The sequence below is a fragment of the Corvus kubaryi genome, unplaced genomic scaffold, assembly GCF_017639235.1.
Source record: "Corvus kubaryi isolate FWS band 111438036 unplaced genomic scaffold, C.kubaryi_AGA036_p1.0 split3-73, whole genome shotgun sequence".
In the NCBI taxonomy this organism is placed as follows: domain Eukaryota; kingdom Metazoa; phylum Chordata; class Aves; order Passeriformes; family Corvidae; genus Corvus; species Corvus kubaryi.
The window spans coordinates 39708802-39736433 of NW_024582091.1; the positions used below are offsets into that span (position 1 = coordinate 39708802).

The window sequence follows — 27632 nt, forward strand, 5'->3', positions numbered from 1 at the left end:
ACATCTTGAAAATACAAAAAAAGTGTCTAGACAGAATAGAGTAAATGAAAATATTAGTTGCATATTAGTTTAGGGCTAAATGGCACATAGTAGAATATCTAGAGTTGGAAGGGATCCATAAAGTTTATTGAATATGGTAATGGATTTGATTTAGCAAAGGTAAGCCATTGTTACATATGTTTTCTCACCCTTTGTAAGACAGCAGTGAGAATTGTTTCTTACAAGGTAATAAATGGAAAATATGCAGAAATTATATTTCCAAAAAAAAAAAGAAAAAAGAGCCAAAAACCCCCAAAACAAGCTACAAACAAACCCAGAAATTTAAGAAAACTAATGTAATTGCATACCAAGTGGTAACAACCATGCAGGCAATTGCAGTCATAGTAGTATAATACTTATAATAAAAAAAAGGATGAACTTCTGCTCAAAGAATTATAACTAACTAAATAAATAAATAAACATTGTTCTATTATCTTTGGAAGAAACAGTTTGTGAGTACATAATCTCTGTAGCTTTGTCCTGGAATGAATAAATACTAAGAATAAGGAAGTTGGAGAAGAAAAACAACCTTTTTTATTCTTAACTCAGATAATCTCTTCTTATTGAAAATAATGCAGCTGTAAAAATAAGTCAGGAAAAGAATGGCCTGTACTCCTGCTCTACCATCAACTCAAGAAGGGTGTGGCCCCAGGGAATGAATGCATCAGCTGATAGGGAGTGCCATAATATTTACATACAGAAAGTATTTCATAATTTGGCATTATTCTGCAGACTTCAATTCCAGCATTTCCATGGATAGGTGTACTCATAGCTATGGCTGCCTTGAATGTTGCACAGTGTAAATGAAGTAAATTAAAGGAATTCACGTTCTGATGAGATGTTTATATACAGACATAAAAAAAGAGGCAGCTTTTAGGATAAAAAAACATTTATTAGTATTCTAATCCAAAGGAAACAGTGAAGCACAGTTTTCATTCCATGACATAATGTTGGTGAATTGCATAAAAAATATGAACCATGCAGGAAAATAGTTTTGATCAATGCATAAGTATCCAGTTTATCTTTTTTTAAAAAAACCCTATTCCTAATACATTTGACAGTTCTTCCAATCCTTTGTTTTCAAGCTCTTCAGTCTCTGTACTATCTTGTGTTACTTAATTGTGCAAATTAATATGCATTATGTGGAAAATTCGTTTGGCAACATCAAATGTGCATGTTTTTGACCTTGCTACAGAACCATATCCCTGTATTATGGTAAAAAAAACTTGATCAATATTTCCTGTGCATTTACCCTACTCTTTTTATTGTAATTTCCAAATAGAATATCCTGATCCTTACAAAAAAATTTGTTTCCTTTCAAATAAAAAGCTTTTTTCATGTCTTTAATTCTTTCTGTTGCTTTTTCGGAACATATTTTCTTCTTAGGCAATTAAAGTAACATATGTAGCATAAAGGGAAGGTTCTGTGCTTCTTATATGCGTGTGTGTCTAACATTAAATTTGATATCCTAGTATTTAATTTAGTTTAATTCCTATTACTTCATTGTAGAGAGTATTCTTTTACAAACTATGTAAAAATCGAGATCTTTCAGTTCAGATTTTTGGCTTTCTATATGTACGATGTTACTTCAAACAAATGTAAACATAAATCATGCTGGACATTTACCTGTCTTGGCTGGAAGTTCTCTGGTTTTCTCTGGCCTCAGTTAATCTAAATGTTTGTTTTGTTAGTCATGAACTGTTGACTATTTTCTATTTATTTCTTTTCTCAGATATATAAATAGTACATATTCTGTTATTTTCCTTCCTACTTTGTCATGATGGAAGATACATGATGATCAGTAGTATTTTAAGTTTGAGGTTGTTTGTTTAAAATGCACAATTTTTTTCAGAGCAGCAGCATTTTATAAGTGCTTCACTGGAAAATATTCTAACAGTACAAATAAAAAAGGCAGTCGCCTTGCTTTATATAGATTAGGTATATATGGTGAAAGTTGTTCTGGATTTTAACATCCCATCTCACATAAGCTTGATGGTCTGTGTTTCTACTGTGTTTTCTCAGAGTCATATTCTGTCCTGCTTTCATAAATATTGTATTGGGAAAAGTGGTTCTAAAAATTCTTCATTGATCAGTCTTCTAGTTAGCTTAGGCTTTGTTCTTCTTGCTGGACTCCAGTAATTGAGAATAAATAGAACATCCTGAGAGAAAATGGGCTACTGAATCACCATGGTTTGTTGCTGAAGATGTTTTTGCCTTAGTATTTCAAAATGACTGCCTTATGTTCTCATCCTCTTGGTTTTTTTCTTCTGAGATTAAGGTTTGAGAAGAAGTTATGGTGGTTTGTAGTATAGCATTAGCTAGAAGAAGACTTCCAAGGTGTGCAAAGATGCATGGACATGGCTTTAGTAGCACAGCTCTATCACTACGTAGTGAAAAAAAAGCCAATCTCACTGACAAATAACATCTGTTCTATTTCTTCATGCTTGTTCTTCAGTTTTCTCTTCAAGAAAGTAAAGTGCTACTAAAATGCTTCTGGACTTTTTAAAATTAATAGATAAACTTTTTTACTTAAGCGGAACTCCAGTTTAGACATCTTCGCAGATAAAACAGGAAGTTTATTGAAGTTTTTCTCCTTGTCAGATACCTTTCTTTTTATCCATTATAAGGCTTATTCCTCTTACATGATAACTGCTTGCTTTGATTTTTTTTGCAGACTATGTGAGAAGTTGTTTTCAAGGAGCAGTATATTTGAAGGAATTCAGGTTGTCTAAATGACACGTGTGTGAAAATACAGTAATTCTTTGTGAAGTAATCAAGCTGTAGGTCTTCTCTTGATATGAGCAGAGCAGTTTGCTGATAACCAAAGGATTGAATAGTTGGCCTCTTCGTAGTAATTCCTTCTAATTAAAGGTACCATTACATAAAATTAATCTTTATTTAAGCTTTACTCCAAAGTAGCTCTGAGTTACTGTGGAAAGCACATGTGGTTGTACTTGCAGGAGCAGAGCTCAAGAAAGCTGGGGCAAGATTTGATGCACTCAAGAGTTTGATAGCAATAGGAGTATGACATTGGATTTTCTATTCAGGTTATTTGCCAAAGTTTTTTTGTTTTTTCTTAAATTGAGAAATAAGAGCATCTTCCTATTGAAAAGGAAATATACATAAAGGGACATATAAGAAGTGTTCAGTAATGCCTGTTTTGTTTTCTCCTAGAAGCTGATGGACAGGTTTGACTTTGGCGAAGAATCGGAACAAAGTGAAGAGCCTAAAAAGGAAACTCCCTCTTCCCAATTGTAAGACGAAGCTCTGTTTCTTATGGAAAATGCTAAAATTTGCGTGATGTTAGTTGAACATTAGGATTAAGTAAGGAAAATATTTATTTCAGAGCATAAGTACACCAAAACAGTTGGAAAAGACAGTTTACTAAATTAAACATACACACTTTACTGTAAGTCTGTGTGCCTGAATTTTTGATGACTTTATCTTCAAGTTAGCATGTTCTTTGCTTTTTATAGTTATATTTATACAGTTGATGGTATAATGATACTATTAGAAGGTGGAACTAGCTCCATTGTCCTCATTATTTCACATTTTAGTTAACTCGAAACCCAGTTGTGAAGACCTATTTACTAACTGTTTAAACCAAGAGAAAAACTGTAGGCTTTTTTTTAAAATTAAAATTATTTCATTTTAGGCCATTAGTACCAGAATCTGTGAACAACTCACTTTTTCACCAACTAGCTGAACAGCTACAGCAACAAAATTTAGAACATCTCAGACAACAGCTTTTGGAGCAGCAGCAGCCTCAAAAGGTAAGAACTCCATCTTGTGGCCATTGTAGTAATTTATGTTCTCCGCTGATAAAATATTCCAGGACAAAAAAGTTGTGTTGTTACTGACAGTTTTCTTATAATTAAAGTCTTTGTCACTAGCTGACCATGTAACAGAAGCTTGCAGAATAAGTGGGACAAGTGGAAAAGAGTGCTTAAAGCAGAAAAAACCCACAACCAAATGTGTGGGGTATACATTTTGCTTCTCTTAGGAAGGAGTACTCATTAGCTGAGTTAGACATGACTGTGCTTTGGTTGTTCAGCTCTTTGTATGGGAGGGGGAAAAAGTAAGGTGAGCACTGAAGCGATTATGCTCCTGTCTCTGAAGGGAGGACAGAATAGAGACTGTGGATAACTTTAATTTCCCCAGGTTTAATGTCTTGACTAATAATTGTCTCATTCTGTTGAAGAATCTGAGCTAAAGAATACAGTCATATATTTCCTGAGAAATTATTCATTAAGAACTGGTGCTTGAGACAGCCCAAGGTTCCTTCTTAACTAGATGAATTGTGTCCTCTCTACGCTGAAGTAACTTGGCTTATTTCTACTGAGGTTAGTCCTCAGTACTTAACTGTTCTTTCCCCCTCCTGATCCCATTTAAAAAAAAAAACAAAACGGAAGTATTTTGTCTTGATACTGGCCAGGTATAAAGTGGACTTCATGTGGAGTGTTTGGATCTGGCTTCACAGGAAAATAAGACTCTCAGATTGAAAGAAAAGACAAGGGATCACAAACTTAACAAACATCTGCTGGAGATTTTAGTTTAAGCTGTGCAAAGGCAAAGTTGTAGAACCATTGAATAGTCAGGGTTGGAAGAGACCTTAAGATCTTCAAGTCCAGTTGTCAACCCGCACTGCCACTGTAACCCCTGAACCACTAAACCACATCACCCAGCCCACATCCAGATATCTCTTGAACTCCGCCAGGGATGGTGACCCCACCACCTCCCTGAGCAATCTAATCCATTCCAATTTATTCTACTGTTTTCTTTTCATTTCTCATTTAAGTGTAGTAAATGAAAAAGAATATACAACATAGCTAGAGACTAAATAGTTTTGGATGTTGGTGGATATCTAGCCATTTCCATCTTTAAACACTAAAAATGTTGTAAAGGAATAAAGCATTGAAGAATGCTTCTGTTTGAGGAGCTTTTGATGTGTCATATCAAAAAGTAATTGTCTAATTTGAATATAAAAATATTGAATGTCTACCTTATTGTAAAATAAGCAAAATCAAAGTTTACAATACATTTATGGGAAGAATGTTTACTTGACTCCCCCCTTACTATTTGATTTTCTATTCCAAGACCTGAAGGATTTTCCCTTCAGATCCAGTCTTCTTGTCTAGTCAGTATGGAGAGAAAGTTTTCTTTTCACCTTGATAAGAGCTAAAAGATACAAACTTCTTCTGGAACTACTTTGTAATGACTGCAGCATGTTATGGGTAATATTTTCTTTAATTCCATGTGTAAGTTTCATTGAGAAAGATCAAAGAGAAAGAGAAGGAAAGATAAAGCACAAAAAACTACTAGGCATCTGATCAGCAGAGGGAGAGGAGGAGAGGACAGAGATAAAAACAGAAGGAGCAACAAGAAATGTAGGCCTTGATATCAAGAAACAGGTTGTTGAAGAATAATTAAATATAAGGAAAATGAGACAAAACATACTGTCAGAAGACAAATAAATTAACTGAATTATAGGAGAATATTTTTTTACATACTTGTTATAATATGTTTAAAAAATACGAAGATAAAATTATTACTACTAGTCATTCTGCTAACTTCCTGTTGTTCTCTGGGCGCATAGAACAGGTAGGATTTGTTTAATTAAAAGTTAAAGTATAGTGAGGATCACTGAAATGTTTACCTGCATTAATGGGTTATAGATCTTAAATTACTTATCAGAATTGTTCTCATATAATTTCTTAATATTTTAATTTCATTTATTCTAGTTCTTGAATTTATCTTTAATCTTAGAGATATTTATTCCAAATCTGTACTTTCAGGCAATGCACAGGCCATTACAGTTTTTTCTCTAGCAAGTCACCAACACCTTTAGTATTCCACATTCTTTAACTTTGGTGTTTTTTCAGAACTGCTTATTTTGTTAGGTCTCTTGAAATTGCCATGTTGACATAAATGGCATAACTTCCTCCCTTTCAGAAATTACTTGTCTGAAACTGTGCACTGTAAGAAAGTTCAGACTAGTGTAAATTTTTTAACTAGTTCAATTGGTATAGCAAATATTTTTATTATGTTAGTATCAAAATAACATTTATTAATGCATATGGATGGTGGACAAGTGGGTGTCTTTCAGGGTCACTACATATGGCTAGTTTGTCCTGTGAATTTTTGTTTTGAAGCAGCTGAATTAAGCAGTAAGTTGTGTACTTTGTGTATTCTGTGTACTGTGGTTTTTTGATTCAGCAAATAGATACTAATCTTTTATAATCAGGAATACTAATTATTTCAATGTTTTGTGTTTAAAGATGATACCATAAAAGGAGGAATGGAATGGATTGATATCCAGTTCAGCTTTCATATTAATGAGAAGTGGGAATATTTTTTTCATATAGTATCACATTTTGACAGTAAGCATTTGTAATTGCAAGGGGCTTTATGGTATATTATTAACTGTTATTTAGGCAAGCCCTGAGGAGAATCAAGAAGGAAATTTTGGTTCAGAGCACTCTGCGTCACCATCACAAGGGAGCAGTCAACAGCAGTTTTTAGAAGTGGAAACTAATGTAGATGATTCAATGGATATTCAACAACAGGTAAAACTATTTAAAATTTTATTACAAAAATTGAAAGGAAAACACATACTAACATGATTTCAAGTTGTATATATTGTGAGTATGTTTATTAAGTGTTATTGAACATCTTTTATGTCTTATCTCAGGACATGGATATAGATGAAGGTCAGGATATTGCTGAAGAAGAGATTTTTGAACAAGAAGAAAAGAAATCAGCTGTTCGTTCAAGATCAAGAACTCGTTCAAGATCTCGTTCAAGGTTCTGTAATTACCTTGTATTAAGTAAATGAAGGTTTTCTGAAAAAAACTTGCAATTTGTGATTGTCAGTCTCAATTCTGTATTTTCCAAAATTGTCATAAGTAGTTTTTGGCAATGAAAAGATGCTTTCATTAAGTATTTGTGTGTTAGATGCTGACTGTATGACAGGTCATTTGCCATATCTGTGGTTTAACTGAAATTCTTTAAGACCTGTTTAGGTTACAGAAGTAGCTAACACTAGCCAGCTGGGCAGGCTTTCTGTGCCAGAGAATTAGGTAGTGTAAATATAGAACATTTTGAATGTGTTTTGTTTTAAGGTGTACATTCTGTTCCTCACCCAAATGGCATTAAGTTTATTTCCTGAAGCAGTTTTAGTGAATATAATGGAAATATCTGTGTAGTGCTTAAAGTTTGTAGTTAAAGGACAACTAAGTCAGAGTATTTTTTTTTTTTTTTAACACAGCATACTAAAATTAAGTATTTTGTAGGTCACCAAGGAAACGAAGGTCTAGATCACGGTCCGGTTCTCATAAGCGGAAACACAGAAAGCGTTCACGCTCAAGATCAAGAGAAAGGAAGAGAAAGTCATCTCGGTCATACTCCAGTGAAAGAAGGGCTCGGGAAAGGGAAAAAGAACGTCAGAAAAAGGGATTGCCTCCTATACGTTCAAAAACACTAAGCGGTAAGTGGCACCTACTTAGTGTTTTAAAAATGTAGGATTAAATGGGAAAAAGGCTTAGTTTTCATTGACAGAACAAGATTTATGTTGACTACTTATAAATAAGTTTAATTTCTGATGTTTCTTACAACTTACAAAGGTGCATCATGTCATCTTAGACGAGAGCAAGTGTCATACTGTTCTACTGATGTTTTTACTCACACTGTTGCACCAGTGATTTTGCTTCTAAGCAGAGAGCAGCAAGGGCTGTCTCTAAGTTACAATCTTCTTTCTCTTTAATGCCATTTTTAACGGGACATCTGAAGATATCCAGCAGCTGATCTGAAAATTGTTAGACTGGTAAAACATTAAAAGTGTGTAGTACACACTTTGAACACTTTGATAGATATCTTAAAAGCCCATGTTTTAAAACCTTTACAGTGTTTTTTATTAATAGATTTTCAGAGGAATGTAGTGCCAAAGCAGGTGGAATTTGCTAGTGTAAGACAGACCATAATGGTGGTATCTTAAGAAAATATTCAAAAACCAAGGGGATTTCAGCCTCTGCAGGGTGCTGCTGCACACCTGCATTTCTATAGAGAATTTACATACTTAAAAAAAAGGAAGGTAGTAAGGAGAAAAACAACTTCCTCCACACAGTTGCTTAAATCAAAGGGGATGTATTTTGAGAATTTAACTTTGTTTATATAGTTTATAACCTGTTTCTGATGTAGTTTCGCATTTATCTTGTGTCTTAGAACTATATTGTTGATTTGCCAAGCAGCTCACAACTCATTTTTATAAAGGAAAGAGTGTTCTGTTCTCTTCACATTAATATTTTACATAATTCCAAGGTGACTTTAAACTGGGGACTGTACTACGGTTTAGATGCTTCTTTTTTTCCTTCTTCTCTGGTTTTTCACATGAAAAGAGGCAAATCGGTTTTATGGTGTAGATTTCTCCCAGTAATCCACAAGACAGGGAGCTATAATCAGAATAGTTGGGAGCTGAGAGACAGAGATGTTACCTAACGTAACCTAATGAACAGCAGCAGTATTTGAGGTCCTGTGAAGTGTAAAGGAGATATTAAGAAGGCTGAGTGAAGTGTGGAAGCTTAGAGGGGAGGTAAATGATTAAATAAATAAGTAATTCACCTGACAAGTGTTCTACTTAATGGTATTTGTTCAGTGACAGCCACTATTATTACTTGCTGAGATCTGAAGAATTTTTTCGTAGAGCTTAACACCATGAGATACAAAAGGGATATCTACAAGCGTGTAAGGAACACGTTTTGTCCAAAGGAAATCTTACGACTGGTCATTCTCAGCACTGCAGGGTACTGATTTCAAATGAAAATGTCAATTGACAGAGGAGTGCACATCTCTGGTTTCCAGTTTGGTGCAGCAGGATTGGTACAGGAAAGAGATTTGATGTATCAAGATGATGATGAAGAAAGAATGCTTCCTTGGTTAAGTATAGGGCAGGCCAAGAAATCAAAGTTGCACACATAGATTGGGCAATGTCTGGGAGACAGAGGGATTGGAACCATGTACATATGGGAGAAGGAAGTCTTAGCTCATGTCAATGAGTGTATTTGGCGAGGACAATGGGTGGACATTTGGAAGGCAGTTGCAGGGATCTGGGCTTGTGGTGGAATTGACAAGAATCAGAAGTATCATGGATGTCTTCAGCCTGATGGGCCACAGATAAACTTATCTTTCTGGGTTGTTCCCCATGGTAAATTAATAGTATTGTTGCTGTTTCTTTCAGGTGAAAATGCAGTGTATAGTACTGCAGTATTAAGTTCCATCTGTAATACACTTTCAGCCAGTTAGAACTTAATCTTACTTTGTTAAAATTGACTTTAATCCTAAAGGCATGGGTTTTTTAATGGAAAGTAGAAGAGAAATGTTTTGGGTTTTTTTCCAGAATTAATTTATAATTCAGTTTACCTTAGCTGATAATCTACAGAATTCTATGGTTTTATTTCTATTGAAACAACTATTTTGTTTAAAAGAAAATGAAACAAGAATGAACACTTGTAGTGCATATGTTTGGTGTTGTTTAACCCTTTAACATTGTAGTGGTTTGGTCCAAAATACTCATTACTGTTTATCTGCTGTGAGATAAGAATTAGGAGAAATGCAAAACAGGCACCAAACTTGAAAGAATATAAAGAAGTTTATTAACAGACCTAAAAGAAGAAAAAAAAAAAAATACCACCTTCAGAACTCTCCTCCTCCCCCCACCTTCCTCCCTTCTCCCACTGACGATGTGAAAAGACAACCCTTAAGATGTTCAGTCTGTTTACCACTTCCATAATAACCTTGTTCAGTCCATTTAGAAAGAGAAGTCTCTTCTTGCTCATGCTATGAAAACATTATCACAACGAGACAGCCGCCCACTTCCAAATATCGTTCAGTCCATTTAGGAAGAGGAGTCTCTCTGCCTGCGTGTGAGTCCTTTCCCCCGACTTGCAGCTTTTCCCGCAACTGCTTTCGAGGGTCCACTCTTGAAGTTTTTTGGGGTATAATTTTAAGGTTGAGCCGTTCAGAAACAAAAACAGAGGCCCTTCTCCTTCCCTGGGAGCAAAGGGTCTTCATCATCTTCATCTTTAGGACTATCTCTGGGAGCATCTCTACGGACTGAGGTTTTCTCCTTTCCCGTTCGGAGCAAAAGTCCTCATCTGGTTCATCTCTCCCTGTCCAAACTTCTCATGAAATTACAGCTGCGTCAGCATCTGCCTATCTCAGCGCAGGTGCTTTTGCTCACGAATTGAACACTCCACCCCCCATATCTTCATGAAATTACAACAGGACACTCTGATATATCATAGCTTCACAACAGAATTTCAGCTTTAAGCATCTCCTCTCTCTCTTCCCTCAGGTTTTCAGCTCTTCACAGCAATAAAAGGGTTACTCTCACCTCGGCCTTGCAGCTTTGCAGCTGGAATGTTGTATTTTTCTTATCGCAGTGGAGAGGGGGGAGAGCCGAGCCGCTCCGGCTGCCCACGGCAAGGCAGTGGGGGGGGGTTCCACGGCTGGAACAGGTCCATGGCTTCAGGATGGCCGTGGCCCGGCCCGGCCTGGCCCACGCAGGGCCTGGCCGGGCCCACTGGGCCCTGCTCGGGCCCTGCAGCCACCTGTCCCAGCGCCGGAAACGAGAGAGAGCTTGGAGGGGGAGTTTGCCTATTCTTAAATGTGGATCACAGAGGTGATCACAACTTTAAGTGGCTTAGAGAATTGTCCATATTCAAACTGGCCAGCTGATAGGTTCTGTCAGTTCCCAGAGGAAACTGTAAGCACCCCTTAGCAAGGACGTCCCTTCCGGGAGTACGCTTGCTAACCTATGACAAACATTTTTCTTAATGTACTAAATCTCTCTACAGTAAGTAATAGATGTACTATTCTTAGGTTTTTATCAGTGATTTCTGTGTAATTTTAAAACTTTTTACATTCATGCTGTAGAGTATTTCATAAGCTAACATTCAGTATTTTGATTGATGTGAATGTGTCTCTTCTACAGTTTGCAGTACTACTCTTTGGGTAGGTCAAGTAGACAAGAAGGCTACACAGCAGGATTTAACGAACTTGTTTGAAGAATTTGGACAAATAGAGTCAATTAATGTAAGTAAGCATGTTGCTATGCTTTTTCAGGAATTATAGACTAGAAACTTAAGCATGCTTATGCCTCGGAATTCCTTGTAGCTGCTTAAATTTGTATTTAGGAGATTTTTTTATCACAGTTTAAAAACTGTGGTCATGGTATTTGCCACCTGGTTTTGATCTACTCTGTTTTGAAGCACTAAAGACAGTACACTTAATGGTAAAAAGCTCCTTCCTAAGCTCTAGCAATTTATGCAGTTTTTACACCAGGGTTTAACCAAAAGGTTATGGTGGTTCTGGTTTAGTGGTGTGTCATGGAGCAGGTATCACTTTTCTTTAGCCTAAGGACACCCGATGTGTATCCACATTGTTCTTGGTTACCTTCCAAACAGAGGATTCCTTAAGTAGAATCCTTTTCAATAAAACATTTAGAAGAAAAGAAATTATACTATGAACAAAAGTTTATTCTAAAATGTGACAGTTAAAAAGATGCTTGGGAGATACAGTTCTCATTATTTAGAGTAATTTAGAGTTAGGTGTTTGGAGAATTACCTCAGTTGAATATAATTCAGCTTCAAGATACAGTGGTTTTCTCCTAAAATGGCATATCTGCATGAGAGAAATCTGGGTTTTCCTCTTGCTTCAGCAGTTTTAAAATGCTTCTTGTGCAATTTCACTCATTTCAGATCATACTTTTACTGTTTTCTTGTCATGTTAATATATTCAAATATGTAGTTAATAAGGAATACTTTTTGTGGTTTTACAAAATCTTTTTAAAAGTTTCAGAAATTAAAAAAAACAATCCTGTAGACAGACATTTAAACCTAGTTTTGTTTTGCAGGAACTATCAATTAAGGAAAGTAATGTAAAGGCCATAAATGTCCCAATGCCTGTTATATTTCAAAGGCAAACCATATTGTAGATAGTTCATCCTACGCATTCCACAAAGCTGAAGTACCTAGAATAACAATGTATATCTTAATGCAGTTCTTATAAAACATGTTTACAATCTGTCATCTTATCTGTGTTTGTCACATTATTGTGTGCATTTAAACAGTGTAAAAGCACACCAAGATTTTTGACTAAAACTGGTATAAGCAATTGTCATACATAATATGTAAGCTTGCAAAAATTACATGCAATGTCATACAATAAATAAAACATGCTATACATACATACGTACAATAAAACATTAAAAAAATCACCTTCAGGAATGAGAACTCTACCATTCAAAAATGCAATATAATTTTGATCACTATTTTGCTCCTCTGTGAAAGGTTAATGCTCAGCTCACAGCGAATTTGGAGCTTAAGAAGAGGTAGCAACCTCTGCTTTTCTGAAGTTGTCATAATGTGGCTCCCAGTTTTTGTCTGTTCCATGTTGTTTAAATCTTTCATGTCACTTATAACACACATTCTTCAGCTTGCTGCTGCTTCTTGAAAATGTTGTAACTGAAGTAGCCTGCCATTATCACTCTTAAGTTTTCTTGATGCCCAAACTTGTTAATATGGCCGATTAAGGTAACAATTGTTTACAGTGTAAGCCTTTCCTCCTATAATATTAGTATTCAGTTAGTGTAGTTACATAATCTGAAGTACTGATTTTCCTACTTTTTAAGACCACTGCTCTTTTTCCATAGATGATCCCCCCAAGAGGATGTGCTTATGTCTGTATGGTACATAGACAAGATGCATATCGTGCTCTTCAGAAACTTAGCTCTGGGTCTTATAAAATTGGATCTAAAATTATTAAGGTAAGGTGATTTTAATCTAAGATGCTGTCCGTTTGCAATACAGTACAATTTTACTATGGTGGTTTGTCTTTTAGTAGGTGTTCATTCACATGTACAATGTGGAGAAGAAGAGTGAAGCAGTAAGGTGTAAATTGCTTTCTCTCTGTGTAAAATGCAGCTTTTAACAGTCAGTATGAAAGATAGAAAAATGACATTGACTTGATATTTAGGAAACACTTGGACAATCACTTATGTACGTACAGCCTAAGTCCTGTAACTGACCATGTGGGTCACTTAATATTAAATTTTATAGTATTCTCAGAGTTAAGTATTTTATTAAATGTTATGGGGGTTTTTCCTGCCTTCTTGGTGCTTTAGGGGTAAGTCCTTGAAGTACTGTATTTTTAATTTCCCCATATATATGTTAGAATTAATGTAGAACAAATCTAAGCTTTCTGATGTAATTAATCTTACACATACCTGTTGCAGAGGCTAAGTAAACTTCCTGCAGGTTAATTTAAAATCCAAACATTGTTAAAACTTTAATAAATAAACACTGAGGATTGATGTGCAGTGACAGACACTTGAAGGAAATAATCTGAAATATTCTATTCCCAGGTTATATCATTTAACCAGATTATCTGATTGGGTTTTATTTTCAGATTGCTTGGGCTTTGAATAAAGGTGTGAAAACAGAATACAAGCAATTCTGGGATGTGGATCTGGGAGTTTCCTATATTCCATGGGAGAAAGTGAAATTGGATGATTTGGAGGGCTTTGCTGAAGGTGGCATGATTGACCAGGAAACAGTAAATACAGGTACAGGCATTAACAATTCTGATAGTTAGACAATGTGTTTGTTTTGGTAATTGCAAATTCTTAGAAAATTTATTATTTAGGAAATACATACTCTTTTTTTCATTTACATAAATTTTTCTAGCTCTTTGTTTATAATATAAATGGCACTGTAATAATGAAATCTAGACTGTATTTTTAGATTAGTAACTTGTTGATTGTCTTGACAATGAGGAACTGGTGACAGAGGGTAATTAGTTTAGGCCAGTTAATAAAGGTTGGCATATTTTAAGAGTTATGAACTTTTTGTGCACTGGTGTGTGAAATATTAATTTGTGTAGAAATTGTTATCTGCTTGTGATTAGGAAAGTGTTATATTCAGGTATAAGACTTAAGTTGAAATTAGAACTTGTCCAGATAGGCACACCTTAGCAAAACCTTATGGTATTTTTTCTATAAAGTCAGAGTGACAGAAAAACAAGTACTGGTTGTTTTGTGTACTAAAACAATCAGACCTATTTCTGAAATCCAATTGAACAGCTTGTTAGGTTTATGAAAGATTTACTTGTACTGTATTTCCTTGAAACAGATCTAACACCAAATGACTGGACTATACCGAAAGAAACAGTAGATTAAGACTTTTACAGTAGTGACAGTGTTCTTCAGGTGAAAATACAGTCTTGATATAAGAGAAAATGAGTATAAATGACAAAAATTAAAACGTAGCATTACTGAAATACAGGCACTATGTTACAGTTAAAGTACAAAACTTTTTGAAGAGAGGGCAGATGGAAGAAATGGAGATTGTGGTGAGGTTTATTTACATGAGGATTCTTTCTCATTGTACAGTTGCCAGGTGATAACACATATTGGCTACAGCAGTTTTTAGAAAACAGGAGCGTACTCTATATTGCAAATTGTTAACAGAATGACTGGTGAAAAAATTTGGCATGTTTTGAAAAAACAGTTTGCATACAGGCATAATTAAACAGCATTGCAGGTAGATAAAGATATTTTATGTTCTTTAAAATATGTAATAATAAATAATTACACTCTGCTCTTTTCATAATAAGTTTGAGGGCTATTTGTAATAAATCTATGTAGATGCTAGATTCAAATTTATTGTTTAAGAAGGAAGAGGGTTTTTTAATATTTAAATAAAAATAACACATTAATTATCTTTCTATAATGAAATACATCATTTTTAAAGAGTGGGAAACAGCCAGAAGCTCAGAAGCTGCTAAAGAAAATACTCAAACGACGCAGAGTGCTGCAGTTGATAAGAGTACCGTTATTACAACACAGACAGAAGCTTACACACAACCAGTCACTATGCTGCAGGTTGGTATTGTCTGAGTTTGCAAAAGCCCCACAGAGCCAGTGGGCAGACTTTTTATTCAATACAGGTAAACTTTATTGCTGAGTTTAAGGGATAAAATATTTTTTATTTAAGTCCTGCATCCATCAGTGTTCATCTCTGAAATATTTTGAATAGAATCGTTTGCCATGGTTGATCATAATGTTTAATTTCATGCAGTTGCTTAATATAAAAGTTTTTGTATTTATATTATTAGTGTTTTATCTTTCCAAACGTGTATAGACATTTCCAGTTCTTGAACTGACATAAAATTGTCTGAATGTTAATATAATTGCATTTACTTGGATTGAATTTTGAGCTTTTTCCTCCTCACGAATACTGTCTTCAGTCTTATTTCAACTGTCTCCAAATGTACACTGTGATCAGTATATATTTAAATATACATGTATATAGTGCATTTATACTGCTTCTAATTACATCATTGTAAGTATGATGCACTGTAACAAAATGCATAGCTCAAACAGAAGTTTGAGAAATATTAAGTAATTTTCAGGATTTCATCATGATTATTAGCCTTGTAATTACACACACTAAACTTAATATTTCAGTACTGTTCTTTAATACATAAGTTTTTCTAGTGAAACTAGAATCACTGTTTTCAAAGTGCTCTCAAATTGCTACGCCGTCTACATTTTTCTTCCTTTTCTCTCTTTGCATTTCTGCATTCACCCCTCTGCGATAGGTAAATTTTTACTCTTGAAGAGATAAAGTGTTAAACTGTCTTTTTGGCTATCTGAGAATAAAGATAACATAGGATTCTTCCAGTGTCCTTGTTTGCCTGTGGTGTACCATTTCAGAATGCAATCTAATTCTTCAGAGTGTTTGAAATATATACAAAGCCTTTTGGTACATTTAGTGCTTAATGTGAATTGCAGTTAAATCAGTTTATCCTTTTTAATGTCCTTGAATACTGTTAAGTATTGAAGCTGCTTGTTCTTTTTTCCATGAAAAAAGATTCCAGTAGCTCCAGCTGTGCCTGCTGTTAGCTTGGTTCCACCTGCATTTCCTGTCACAATGTCTGTCCCTCCTCCTGGTTATAGCCCAATTCCTCCTCCACCCTTCCTGAGAGCAAGTTTCAACCCTTCACAGCCACCTCCAGGTAAGTCATTAAAAACGAAATGCAGTGTGTAATGAGCATAGGTAGTTCATATACATCTGTGTACATCTGAGTTTTCTGTCAGCTACTGGTTACTGTCTGAGCAAGTTGACCTTTGAGTCTTAAATTTCAAACTAGATTAAAATTACTTATCTCTAACTTGGTGTAATTTTTACCAATGTAAATAGGAATACAATGAGAATAGAAATCACAGCTTTTTACCTTTGCTAAAAATTAAACTTTAAAAATGTTTAAAATCAATCTCCTTGATTTTGAAAAGTTTGAAACTTTTGCTTTTCTTCTTTGGATACTATTGGCAGAAATCACTTAAGGATGCGCCTGCAATCATCTCTAATGAAGATGAGGTTGTTTTTGAACACAACAACCACTGTTGCCTCTTCCTATTAATTTGTTGTTTGCTAGTATTCAGTGGTGCAGCTTTTTGGGATAAATAATGCAGGCAGTCTTTTACTGCAAAAGTTTGTTTGCTCTTCATGTAATTATTTGTCATTTTTTTCCGTACAGGTTATATGCCTCCCCCAGTTCCACCTGTTGTCCCGCCACCTGTTGTCCCACCACCTGTTGTCCCACCAGTTGTTCCAACACGTAAGTTTGATTCCTCTAACAATTGTTTGTGTGTGATGAAAAGTTTAATTTGTTTGTATACTCCTTGTTACTTAATCAAAAGCAAGTTAATCCTGTGTAATGGAAAACAGAAACACAGAAGTTGTTGCTCAGCTGGTTTAAGCAGGCATTGAGAAAAAGACTTACAGAGCTTCTAGAGTGAAAAATTATACCTAACATGGAGTTACTGAAAAAGGTTAGGACAAATTGTTAATTATTTGTATGCATACTTCAATATTTGGACCTCTTTAACACATGTAGCTGTTACTGGAGTTATTTGGTCTTAGTCACTGATAATATGTAATAATTTATTTTAGTTTAGCATTCTAACTGTATTCATTTAACATTTAAAGATATGTTAGATTGCTTAGGTTTGCCTGCAGCTCATGATCTCTAGAAAAAAAACCCCTAAATATTACATTGCTGATTGAGGATAAGAAATTTATTATCCAAAAATGTACCAGTTAGGGTAATTAATTTCACTTCTTTTGATTTACCTGCCTGACTTCTACCAAACTAAATTTGAAGGCTTCAGTATATGATTACTGTGATACACTTCTGTTATTTCTTTACAGCTTTGGTACAGCCTCCATTACCAATTGCACAAGAGACAATGAAGGATGTTCCTTTTACTAGCCTTGTTCTACCAGTTGGCACAGTTACTAGCAATCTAGCTACTCCAACATTATCTGCTGGAAGTGTTTTTAATCCCCTGCCAATCAACAAACCAGAATCAGATGACAAAGGATCACATCTTACAGACCTTCAGATTTCTTCTAGTGAAAACAATAGATCTGGTAAGAAATGTCTTTATTGTCTGATATGATCGTGTATAGGAAGCATCACACCCTGAGAGATTTTTGCAAATCATAGTCCATTGCACTAGTAACAACAGAATAGGAAGTTTTGGCCTGGGTAGGGTATCATTCTGTATTTAATTTGGGGAAGTGATGAGAACTGTCTTTGTCATCATCTGATCATTGACTTCTAGCAGCTTATGCTCAAATGTGTTTTTCTCACAGTCTCAAGAAGTAAAGCTGAGTCTGGGAACCCATTAGAAAACTTCTTAAAAGTGCATTTTTATTACACGAGTAGCAATGGAAAGAAGCAGGAGAGAGTAGGATTGTGTAACATCTATAGAATTTGATCAAAGATTTTAATAGTTTCGTGGCATAAATTGGGTGATGGCAATGGGGTTTGTCACTTTTAAGCTGCTGTACAGTCTTTACTATGTAGAGACATTCATTTCTGTGGCATAATGTATATATTACATATATTACTTCAAACATATCATCGATGTGTTTGAAGTAATATATATTCATTATAGAAACTAGAACAGACCTTGTCAGCAGTATCCTCACTGCATGCATTACCTGAACATGGATTAAACTGCATTTTGTTTTGAATGCTGTGTGTTACACTGGTATTTTCTGTTAACTGTTCTTCTTGTTGCTGCATTTTAGTGCAAAGTGATGTCTCAAGTAGCTCTGGACTTGTTGGAGGAGTGCAGCCACCCAGTGTCTCAAGCAATTCTGGGCTTTCTGGAGAAGGGCCACCACCCACTGTCTCAAGTAGCTCTGGACTTGCAGGGGGAGTACAGCCACCCAGTGTTTCAAGCAACTCTGGTCTTGGAGGAGGAGTGCAACCACCAACTGTTTCCAGCAATTCTGGTCTTGCAGGAGGAATGCAGCTACCTGCTGTTTCCAGTAGCTCTTCTCTTGCTGGCGGGATTCAGCCATCTAATGCCTCAAGTAGCTCTGGACTTGTGGCTGGAGTGCCACCACCAAATGTCTCAAGTAGCTCAGGGCTTCTGGCTGGAGTGCATCCACCCAGTGTCTCAAGCAGCCCTGGCCTTCTGACAGGAATGCAGCCACCCAGTGTGTCCAGCAGCTCAGGAGTTCTGGCAGGAGTTCAGCCACCAAATGTTTCAAGCAACTCTGGGCTTCTCATAATGCCACCACCCAATGTTTCAACTAGTTCTGGACTTATGGGAGTGCCACCACCAAATATTTCAAGTAATTCTGGACTTCTGGCAATGCAGCATCCAGCTGCAGTTCCAAACATGCCTCATTTAAATATCAGTAATCAAAGAATGCCAGGAATGCCTCTTATAGATATCCGTCCAGGCCTAATGCCCCATTCGCCTGGACCAAGGTTTCCATTAATGCAGCCAGGAATGCCACCACAGCGTAGTATTCCTCCTCCCGCAATCCTTGATCCATCTCTTCACCCACCACCACCTCGAGGTCCTTTTCCTCCAGGAGATATTTTTAATCAAACAGAAAGACCTTTTGGAACACCAGGAAGACAAAATATCGATAACATTTCTTCTAATCCAGAGAAAAGACTACTACCACTTGGAGGTGATAACATTCAACAGGAGGGAGACAGAGATTATCGCTTTCCTCCAGTGGAAAACCGAGATAATCTTAACAGACCATCTCCGGTGGATGTCAGAGATTCTGTTGGACGACCACCAGTTGATCCAAGAGAGGGTATAGGAAGGCCTCCAGTAGACGGAAGAGAGCACTTTGCAAGACCACATATAGACATGAGAGAAAATTTTGGAAGACCAGGTATAGATAACCTTGGCCGAAGAGAGCATTTTGGTTTCAATTCAGACAAGCACTGGGGACAGAGAGGAGATTATGATGAAAGAGAGCACCATGCCTTCCCTATTTATGGTGGCCCTAAAGGCTTCCATGAAGACAGAGAGAGGTTTCGGCATGTGAACTATAGGTTTGATAGTAGAAGTGGTCCCAGTTGGAATAGAGGATTTGAACAAGATGCTCACAGAGATTTTGATGACCGCAGAAGACCCTGGGAAAGACAGAGGGATAGGGATGACAGAGATTTTAATTTTTGCAGAGAAATTAATGGGAACAGGTTTGGAAGAGACAGAATGTCAAACAACTGGATCCCGCCTCCACATCCACGGGTGTTTGAATATTTTGATGGGGCCACTTCTCAACGCAAAGCTGATGATATGCCTCAGGTAAATGGTGAAAATACAGAGACAGAAAGTCAGCCACCAACTGCACAGGTGCAGGATGATCCAGAACTTTATGAAAAACTGTCATCTTCCGTCGAGATAAACAAAGAGAAGAGTGACACAGAAGCTGATATAGAGAGTGAACCAGTGGTAGAAAGCACAGAAACTGAGGGGACATAATCATCACTCAGTAGGTAAAAGATACCTTTTGTAAAGTTGTCATCTCTCTGTAATAGATAAATGGCTGACTGGACCGTAGCAGTTCTCTTTTGTCTGCCAGAATTAAGTTAATCTGATGTTCATGTTCATCTTTCACTTAAATAACTGTACAACTGACTTGTATAGAACACTGTTCTTAATTTGAACATGGTAGGTAAACTTTTTTTTGCTTTTGGTTTTTTTTGGTTTTTTTTTCCTTTTTTAAAATTTTATTTTATTTCTTTGGTAAAGCATAAACTTGCCTCCAGTTGCTTTTAATTTCACAATGATAAATTAACAGCTTGTCAAACAAAGACTTCCTATGGAAGAAAATGGAATTTTTAGATACTACCCTTAGTTTGGCTATCGAAATTGTTATACTTGAAAACAGGTGCTGGTGTATCTTGTCCGTGTTTTTAGGCTGCTGCAGAATTTTAAAGTATAGATAAAGCTGTGATATTTTATGTTCCTACAATTTGGCAGAAAAAAAAATGGCCCATGTTACTTAAGGAGCATAACACAGAGATTAAAAGTGGTTTTGTAAAATCTACACTATAGTCTCTGTTTTCTCTAAAGTAAGTGTTTGTGATTTGTTCCTCGTACTGCAGTGGGTTTAAAAAATGAAAAAGTACATTTTAATGTTGGGTGCATTTTGTTTTTAGATGCCAATAAAGCATATTTGTTTGATAACAGTGTTTTAGGTATTGTATTTTTTTAAAAAACCTGCAAGCTCTAAAAACTTGGAATCAGCTATGATATGTGCTTAGCCAGTTGTTGCAAAAGGTTTATATTACTTTTGTAAAACCAGTGCAACAGTTACATGTGCAAGAAGCATACGGTTTTTACATCAAAGATCATGCAGTCCTATTAGTTTATGTAAATAACATGTATGTAAATATCTGTGTAAACTGTTTGTAGATACCACTTTTTTCTGTGCGTGCCTGTGTATGTGCAAGCACTCACAGAATGTTGTAGGCAATTCAATAAAATTGAAATGAAACTAGGTTGTGAAAATTTGCTTTTCACCTTCTTTAGGTAGTAAGATAAAACTTACTTCACTGCAGTACTGTCAAGTTTGTATTTATCTGCTCATGCTCATTGTTACAATGTTCTTACTACTTCTAGAAGGTGGAACATATATACTGTAAGAATATGCAGTAGGATTCTAGCTTACTTTTTAAAATGCAGATATGCATGAAACCAAAACTTAAGCGAATATTTGCATTTTCTTATTTTGTAATATATTTGGTGTTCTGGATAGTGTTAGTGTTTGAGTACTTTGTGGTTAATTGATTTTAATGACTCAAAGTTCAGAAATGTTGCATGAAAAGTAAAAAGCTGTTGTTGGTCTAAAAGCCCTACATGTTTTTAACAGAATAAGAGTTGGGGGGTTGTGCTTTGATGGAATAACATTGAAGTTGAGCTTCTTTTTAAATTGTTGAGATGAATTGGCTGCTTAGGTAAATTAGTAGTGCTATTCTCTCCTGTTTCACCTACTTTGCTGCTTGTGTATCCTTTCAATTGGTGAAATATTAAGCTGTAGGATGATGTCAGATTTTCAGTTTGTTCCATTCAAGTGCATTTCACCAACTTCTTTCAAAATAAGTTTTGTTAAAATTCTGTGTCTGAAAGCATCCTTTCACTTAGTTTTAAGAAAGTTGTTTTTCTCTTGCATAATAAGTAATAAGGGTAGATTCTGTTACATGAATGCCCCTTTGGTAAAAGAAATACTTTTAGCTCAGATTAGAATTTTGATCTTTAACATTAAAGCATTAACATGCAAGTTTTATTTCCCCTTCTGCTTCCCTCAAAGGGGTGAAAGTATGAAAACATCACATGAGTGTAAAGCATTAGCATGCCTTTGAACCTAGAAGCAAGTTACATGTGTGTGTTGTCCTCTTCCTCTGGAAGGTGGGGTATTTTTTCATGCTGTGTCATGGTTCAATTTTTCAGTTCCAGGGACTTTTATTCTGAGTAGTAAACAGCTTAATGAAGGTAGCCCTTGGGCAGAGCAGACTTGAATGAATTACTATCTATTGTGCAAGTAGTAGTCATTAGGTATGCATTGAATAACTACTGCTTTGTAATGGACCTTGCTGATGTGTTTATTACCAGAACGTGTCTTGGGAGTTGAGATGAACAATGTTTAAGGTAAATGTATTGTCATGGGCAGTCTCTGGCTCGAAGAACTTGACCGATGCTGCTGCATCACCTACTTGTAGTGTTCTGGTCAGGCAGATTTGATTGTGTGAGAGTCCAAAAGCACAAAATAGCTCTAAGGATATTTTATGAACTTAAGGGGTTTTATTTCATTTTAATATGTTCAGTTTGAAAGGGCTTCAGTCATAGACCACAGAAATAAATACTTAAAATCAAACACATATTGGCAGTAGCTTTACTTTTTAAGCACTTTGTTTAAAGCCTCCTGGAAACTAGAAGTTAATTTGTTGTTCTTCTAAACTGGGACTGGCAGTGTGCCAAGTTGCTCATAGTATGAAGATTTAGGTAAATTACCAGGTGAGAGTTGCTTAAACAATTTGGTTGGTAGTGTTATAGAACAATGTATTTAATGAATCTATGATCTTTGTTAATATCTTTCAAACATGAATAAATTGGCTACTGTACATATGTGTTACACCATCAATTTCTAAACACTGTCTTTTTGTAGAATAAAAGTTTGTTGTACAGTCTTCAGTTGCATCATGTTTACAGCTAGAACTATTCTATTTCTTATTTAATTAATGTAGCATGCAGACATGTATTACCAAAAATAGCCATATTTAGAAATTTGAAGGGACTTTATATTAGCAAAACAGTCTGGTTTCTTTTTCTTGCCAGTAGGAAGTTTTAAATGTTTCAGAGCTGGAGTGAAGACTTTCCTTTTTTATTGTAGATTATGCCATCATAACCCAATGTGTGCACTCAAAAGAACTGTCCTGACACCCAGACCAATTCTTTGATGTGATTCATGGAAATGACTTTTAATTTCTGCTTTTGCAAAGGAGAGAGTGAAATTGGGACAGAAAGAAGATGGGGCACAGGCATTGGGGTAGCAGTTGTGGCTTATGCCTGTTTAAAGCTTGCTGTAGTGATGAAAGGTGGTGGGTTCTAGCAACTGAAGAAGCTGATGTATGATTCACATAAGTAACAGATATATTGAAAAATATTTCAGGTAGCTTTGCAAGCAACACAACGTATTTAGGCACATACATTTACTTGAAAACTTTATGCATCACTACGTTGTTAGATGTATTTACCTTTTTAAACAGGCTGTGGTTCTTTCACTAGTGCACTTGAGTAGAACTCTCCATCCATAAAGAGGAAATGTAGCCTTCGTTTGCTGTAAGGACATGATTTCTTTGCTGAAGCCTTTTTCTGTGAAATACTGGTACGCTTTCTTTATATATGTGGTACTTCCTTTCATTACAGACTCGGGAATATATTCTGTTAGATTCCTTTGCTTCCGCAGAGCTCTGTACCATACTTAGACCCACTTCAGTGATTTAAATGACTTTTTGAAGTTAAGGAACTTTTAGCCTGAGTAAGTCAAGATGGGAGTACTGTAATCAAGCCTGTAGTGTGGCATGCACAGGCATTATTTAAGCACAGTTGGAAAATTATAAAATGAACTTATGTGTAGAAGGTATTTATAAGATAAGCCAGTTGATTGCAGAAGTCTCTGAATATACAGTTGGAGCAGTTTTGACCATGTGCAAGGGTATTTTCTGCTGGTCAAACTGAAAGTACTCTTGACTTTTTCCCCTACCTCACTGGGTAATTTGCTTTTAAACTGATAGAAATGGATCCTAAATTTCATTCTCTGTCTCTTCAGTAATGTCCTTAAAAATAATATAAGGGTGAGGTTTTGGTGCTTGATAATGAGAGCTGAACAGTCAGAATCATCAAGTGGTTTGGGTTGAAAGGGACCTTAAAGATCAGTTCCAACGCCCATGCCAGCATGTTCCACTAGACCAAGTTGTTCAAAACCACATCCAGCCTGGCCTTGAATACTTCCAGGGATGGGGCATCCATAACTTCTCTGGGCAACCTGGTCCAGTGCCTCACCACCCTCACAGTAAAGAATTTCTATCTAATCTAAGTCTGCTGCACATCAGTTTAAAGCCATTGCCCCTTCTTCTATCACTACATGCTCTTGTAAAAAGTCATACTCCAGCTTTATAATTTTGAAGCCTATTAAGAATATCAGGAGTCATCAAGAGTAACTGGGACAAATTTTTGTTACTAATTCATGTTATTAAAGAATCTTTCTTGCCCTTTTTTGTTATTGTTGTTTCAGGTTATTAAAGGATCTTTCTTTCCCTGTTGTGATGTATACTGCTGATTCTTTTGAATTTTGCAGTAACCACATTTTCCTTTCAAGTATTGAGCTTCCACAAGTAGGCATGCAGTGTGAAGCCATTTACTGGTATAGATGAGAGATTGTTTTAAAAGGCATAAAGGCAGAAAGTTTTTTGATTTGAAGCTGCTTATTTGAACAAGAATGGCAAAAGCATCTTTCCTTAATTGTTACTAGTCTTATGTTTTTCCTTGTAGGGTTGTCATAAAGATGATGTTCACTCCACTTATTTGGTACGAGTTCTTTGGGTGCACCATAAACATAATTCAATTAGTATACGTACATGATATTTCATAGTCAAGAAAAGTCAAGTAGACCTACTAAAAAGAAAATTCATGACATCTCTCTGAATAATAACTTCCATATAGGATCTGAAAAGTGATTCTTGTCAGTGATGAGAGTCTGTTAATAGGGTTTTCATTGAAGTTGGCAAGCTGTAAAATTGTATTTGCCATTATTCTTTTATTCCTATCTTGAACAAACTTGATGAAAAAGGGTTGTCTCATGGGATATCCTACTCTTGGTATCTTTTAGATGCTCTGCTACCAAAGATTAGAGAGGAGGCAGTTCTAGCAGTCTAAGCACTCTTAAAAATCAAGAGGTTGTTAAGATATATTGTACAGTTGCAGATGAATGTGTTTTCTCTCTCAAAGAATTTAAGATGCACACTTCAGCACTTGCATAGTAACAGTGATAATAGTTGTGTCACTGCTTTACTAATCTTATTCTGTACTCTCTCATTTTTCTTATAAAGTTAAGTCATTAATGCTAATTTTAAATTTTCTTATCTAATGAAATCATACTAAAGCCCTTAGACGAGGGACTATTTTTGTGCTTTGCAAAAAACTAATATGGTCAGAGAGCATTTTAACTTGTAAATAGGCTAGTTGAAGATTTTTTTCCTCCCTGATTTAATGTTTTAATGCTGCAAAATTCCTCTTGAATGATTTTCTCTATGCACATCTGTGTCATAATGGATATGTGTTCCCATTAGCATGTGTCAAGGTTTCTGTTGAAATGCAGAAAGCAGATTCTTTAAGGCAGATGACTTGATGTGTTTCTCAAACACTTCACAGGTAACTTCACAGCCATATTGATTCATACACTAGAACATTGTAATTGTGTGCAAGCCAGTGCATGAAATCCTTACTAGGTGAATAGGTGAAGAGTGTTAAATGGATACAGAATTGTTAACTCAGATGTAGGGTTGGTAGGATTCGCCTAAGCCATGGTTGCAGGGACTTTGGATCTGAATGTCACTTCCACACTAAATAGAGATTGTATTGTAAGTAATGTAGTTTTTCTTGGTAACACCAGGAATTAAGTAGAAATAATCTCACTGTATAAAGTCCTTTCTAAAAATCTATTCACCTTCATCTAGTCAAAGGAAGCTCTGTCACTGCCACTTCAGTTGATCAAGGGAAAAAATACTTTGTATTTATGCTGTTTCTGAGGTGATCAGATCTCATTCAGCAATGCAGTGTAATGCAGTTTTTAAGTGTGCCTTGTTCTTCCTTTTGAAAAGGACCACCCATTTCAAACTTCAGACAAAAATATAGAGAAAATCAATAAATTTTTGTCTGTAGAATTTGAAATGTAATTTTGGGTTCTGTGATTTTCTTCCAGAAAATCTTTGTAATTTCAGTAGTGTAAATACATAAATACTAAGTGTACACTTAATTATAAAAATGTTTACTGAAGGTTGTAGTAGTTTGTCCTGTTCCTTTTCATTTCTTTTTCACATGCTTGTATTACATTATTTTGTCAGGCAGTTCTGTCACAGAATTTCACTTACAGGAAGTTAGAAATCTCTTTGAATTACGTCATTCTGTTACATCACTGAGATGTTTAAATCTAGGACAACCCTAAGACTTTATCTTGAATCCCACGTATTTTTTGTACAATATGACTATCAATGTAGGTAATTAACTGTTGAGGACCCTAGTGGTAAAGCTGTCTGTGATTAAAAGTAAAATACTGAAAACAAATTTAAATGATTGCTGATTGTTTTGGAACCTTGCTATTTATTAAAAGCAAAACAATGGCATCTCTCAAATTCCATGTTGATTTAGAAACACCATATTAAAACTATGAACTTGGAGGGTTGAATTTCTATGAATTGATAAAATGAGTGAGGCACCCATTATTTTTGTTAGAATGTAAAACTTTGAAGTGATTAGGATAAATGTTATTTCTACAAAATATTGAAGTGCAGTTCTTAAGTTTTGTGTGCATACTGCCTGTAGTTTCTGTGTGTACACTTCATACATGCTTTGTTCCTGCAATAACCATTTCATGATCAGGAGCACTGTGGAAAATGGGAAAGTGGCATGAAATAGCATATTCTAGCAGACACCAAAAATACTGTACAGACTGGATCTATATGTAAACCAGTGGATAGATAATGTTTTTTTCAGCTGCAATAGCTTGTTAGCCTAATTTGAAATGAGGAAAAAATACAGTTAGAGAGCATGAATAACCCCTTCTCTTTTTTTAGATTCAATAGAACTTAATGCATGCATTCTGATTAAATATTTACTAATTAACAAGCAAGCAAGCATCCAAAGATTTTAAGTACTCCTGAGCATTTTTCTTAGTATTGCTCATACCTCAATTAAAAATGAATACCCCCTCACCCTGTCCAAACAACAGAAATAAACCCCACAAAACTCAGGTAGGTGTAAATATTTGTAAGCTTACAAGGTTCTTGGAGGTACAACTTGACACAGATGTTAATATACCTGTTTGGGTTTCTTTAAGTAGTAAATACTTTAGAACCCAGCCAAAACCATGATGAAGAGCTGTCTCACTTGCAGGGAATGTGCTAAACTGAGGTGTTAGTGTAAAATCCAAAATTATTTTGTTCCTTGTTTGTTATCTCCCAGTCCAAATACTGCCCTTGTTTGGGGTTCCACTCTGAATGCTGATTAGAGGATGTTCTGATTAGTGCCTGTGTAACTTGTTCAATAAGTAGTGCATTCAATGTATTGCATCACTATAATACAGATGCTAGTGAGAAGCTGGGAGTGATGCTGTTTGGGGCAAAACCATTGCAGAAGCGAAAGGGGAGATTACCCAATCGTGTGAATCACCAATCTCAAACATCACTATTGAGGAATGTCTACTTAGTACAGAGATAATGACTGATTACTTTTAAGTATCTCGGTAGCTAAAAGAGTGGATGTCACAATAGTATCCCAGTTTGACAAGTGCTGGCTGCAGTATCACTTGCTTTCTGCTATCTGCAGAAAGTACCATTTTCTTGATTAAAGTTATTACATTCTTTCATGTTATTGCTAGAGAATTTAAAATAATGCTGCTTTAGTCTAAACCAGTATCACAGCCTCACTTGTT

General features: G+C 35.7%; 1 protein-coding gene across 3 annotated transcripts in view; it reads left to right on the top strand.

Moving 5' to 3' along the window:
* Window positions 1–27632, top strand: part of SCAF8 (SR-related CTD associated factor 8) — a 155282-nt gene that overhangs the window by 34041 nt on the left and 93609 nt on the right. For 2 of the 3 annotated variants that reach the window (XM_042016674.1, XM_042016673.1), the window contains exons 8-20: window positions 3214–3293; window positions 3695–3812; window positions 6474–6605; window positions 6731–6843; window positions 7332–7525; window positions 11027–11127; window positions 12746–12859; window positions 13501–13657; window positions 14844–14974; window positions 15966–16110; window positions 16633–16713; window positions 17307–17528; window positions 18195–19917. In XM_042016674.1, coding sequence (XP_041872608.1) covers window positions 3214–3293; window positions 3695–3812; window positions 6474–6605; window positions 6731–6843; window positions 7332–7525; window positions 11027–11127; window positions 12746–12859; window positions 13501–13657; window positions 14844–14974; window positions 15966–16110; window positions 16633–16713; window positions 17307–17528; window positions 18195–19903 — 3297 coding nt within the window. In that variant the 3' untranslated portion in view covers window positions 19904–19917. Of the gene's footprint in view, window positions 1–3213; window positions 3294–3694; window positions 3813–6473; window positions 6606–6730; window positions 6844–7331; window positions 7526–11026; window positions 11128–12745; window positions 12860–13500; window positions 13658–14843; window positions 14975–15965; window positions 16111–16632; window positions 16714–17306; window positions 17529–18194; window positions 20612–27632 lie in introns of those variants that run through there. The other variant, XM_042016672.1, reaches the window with a different exon arrangement.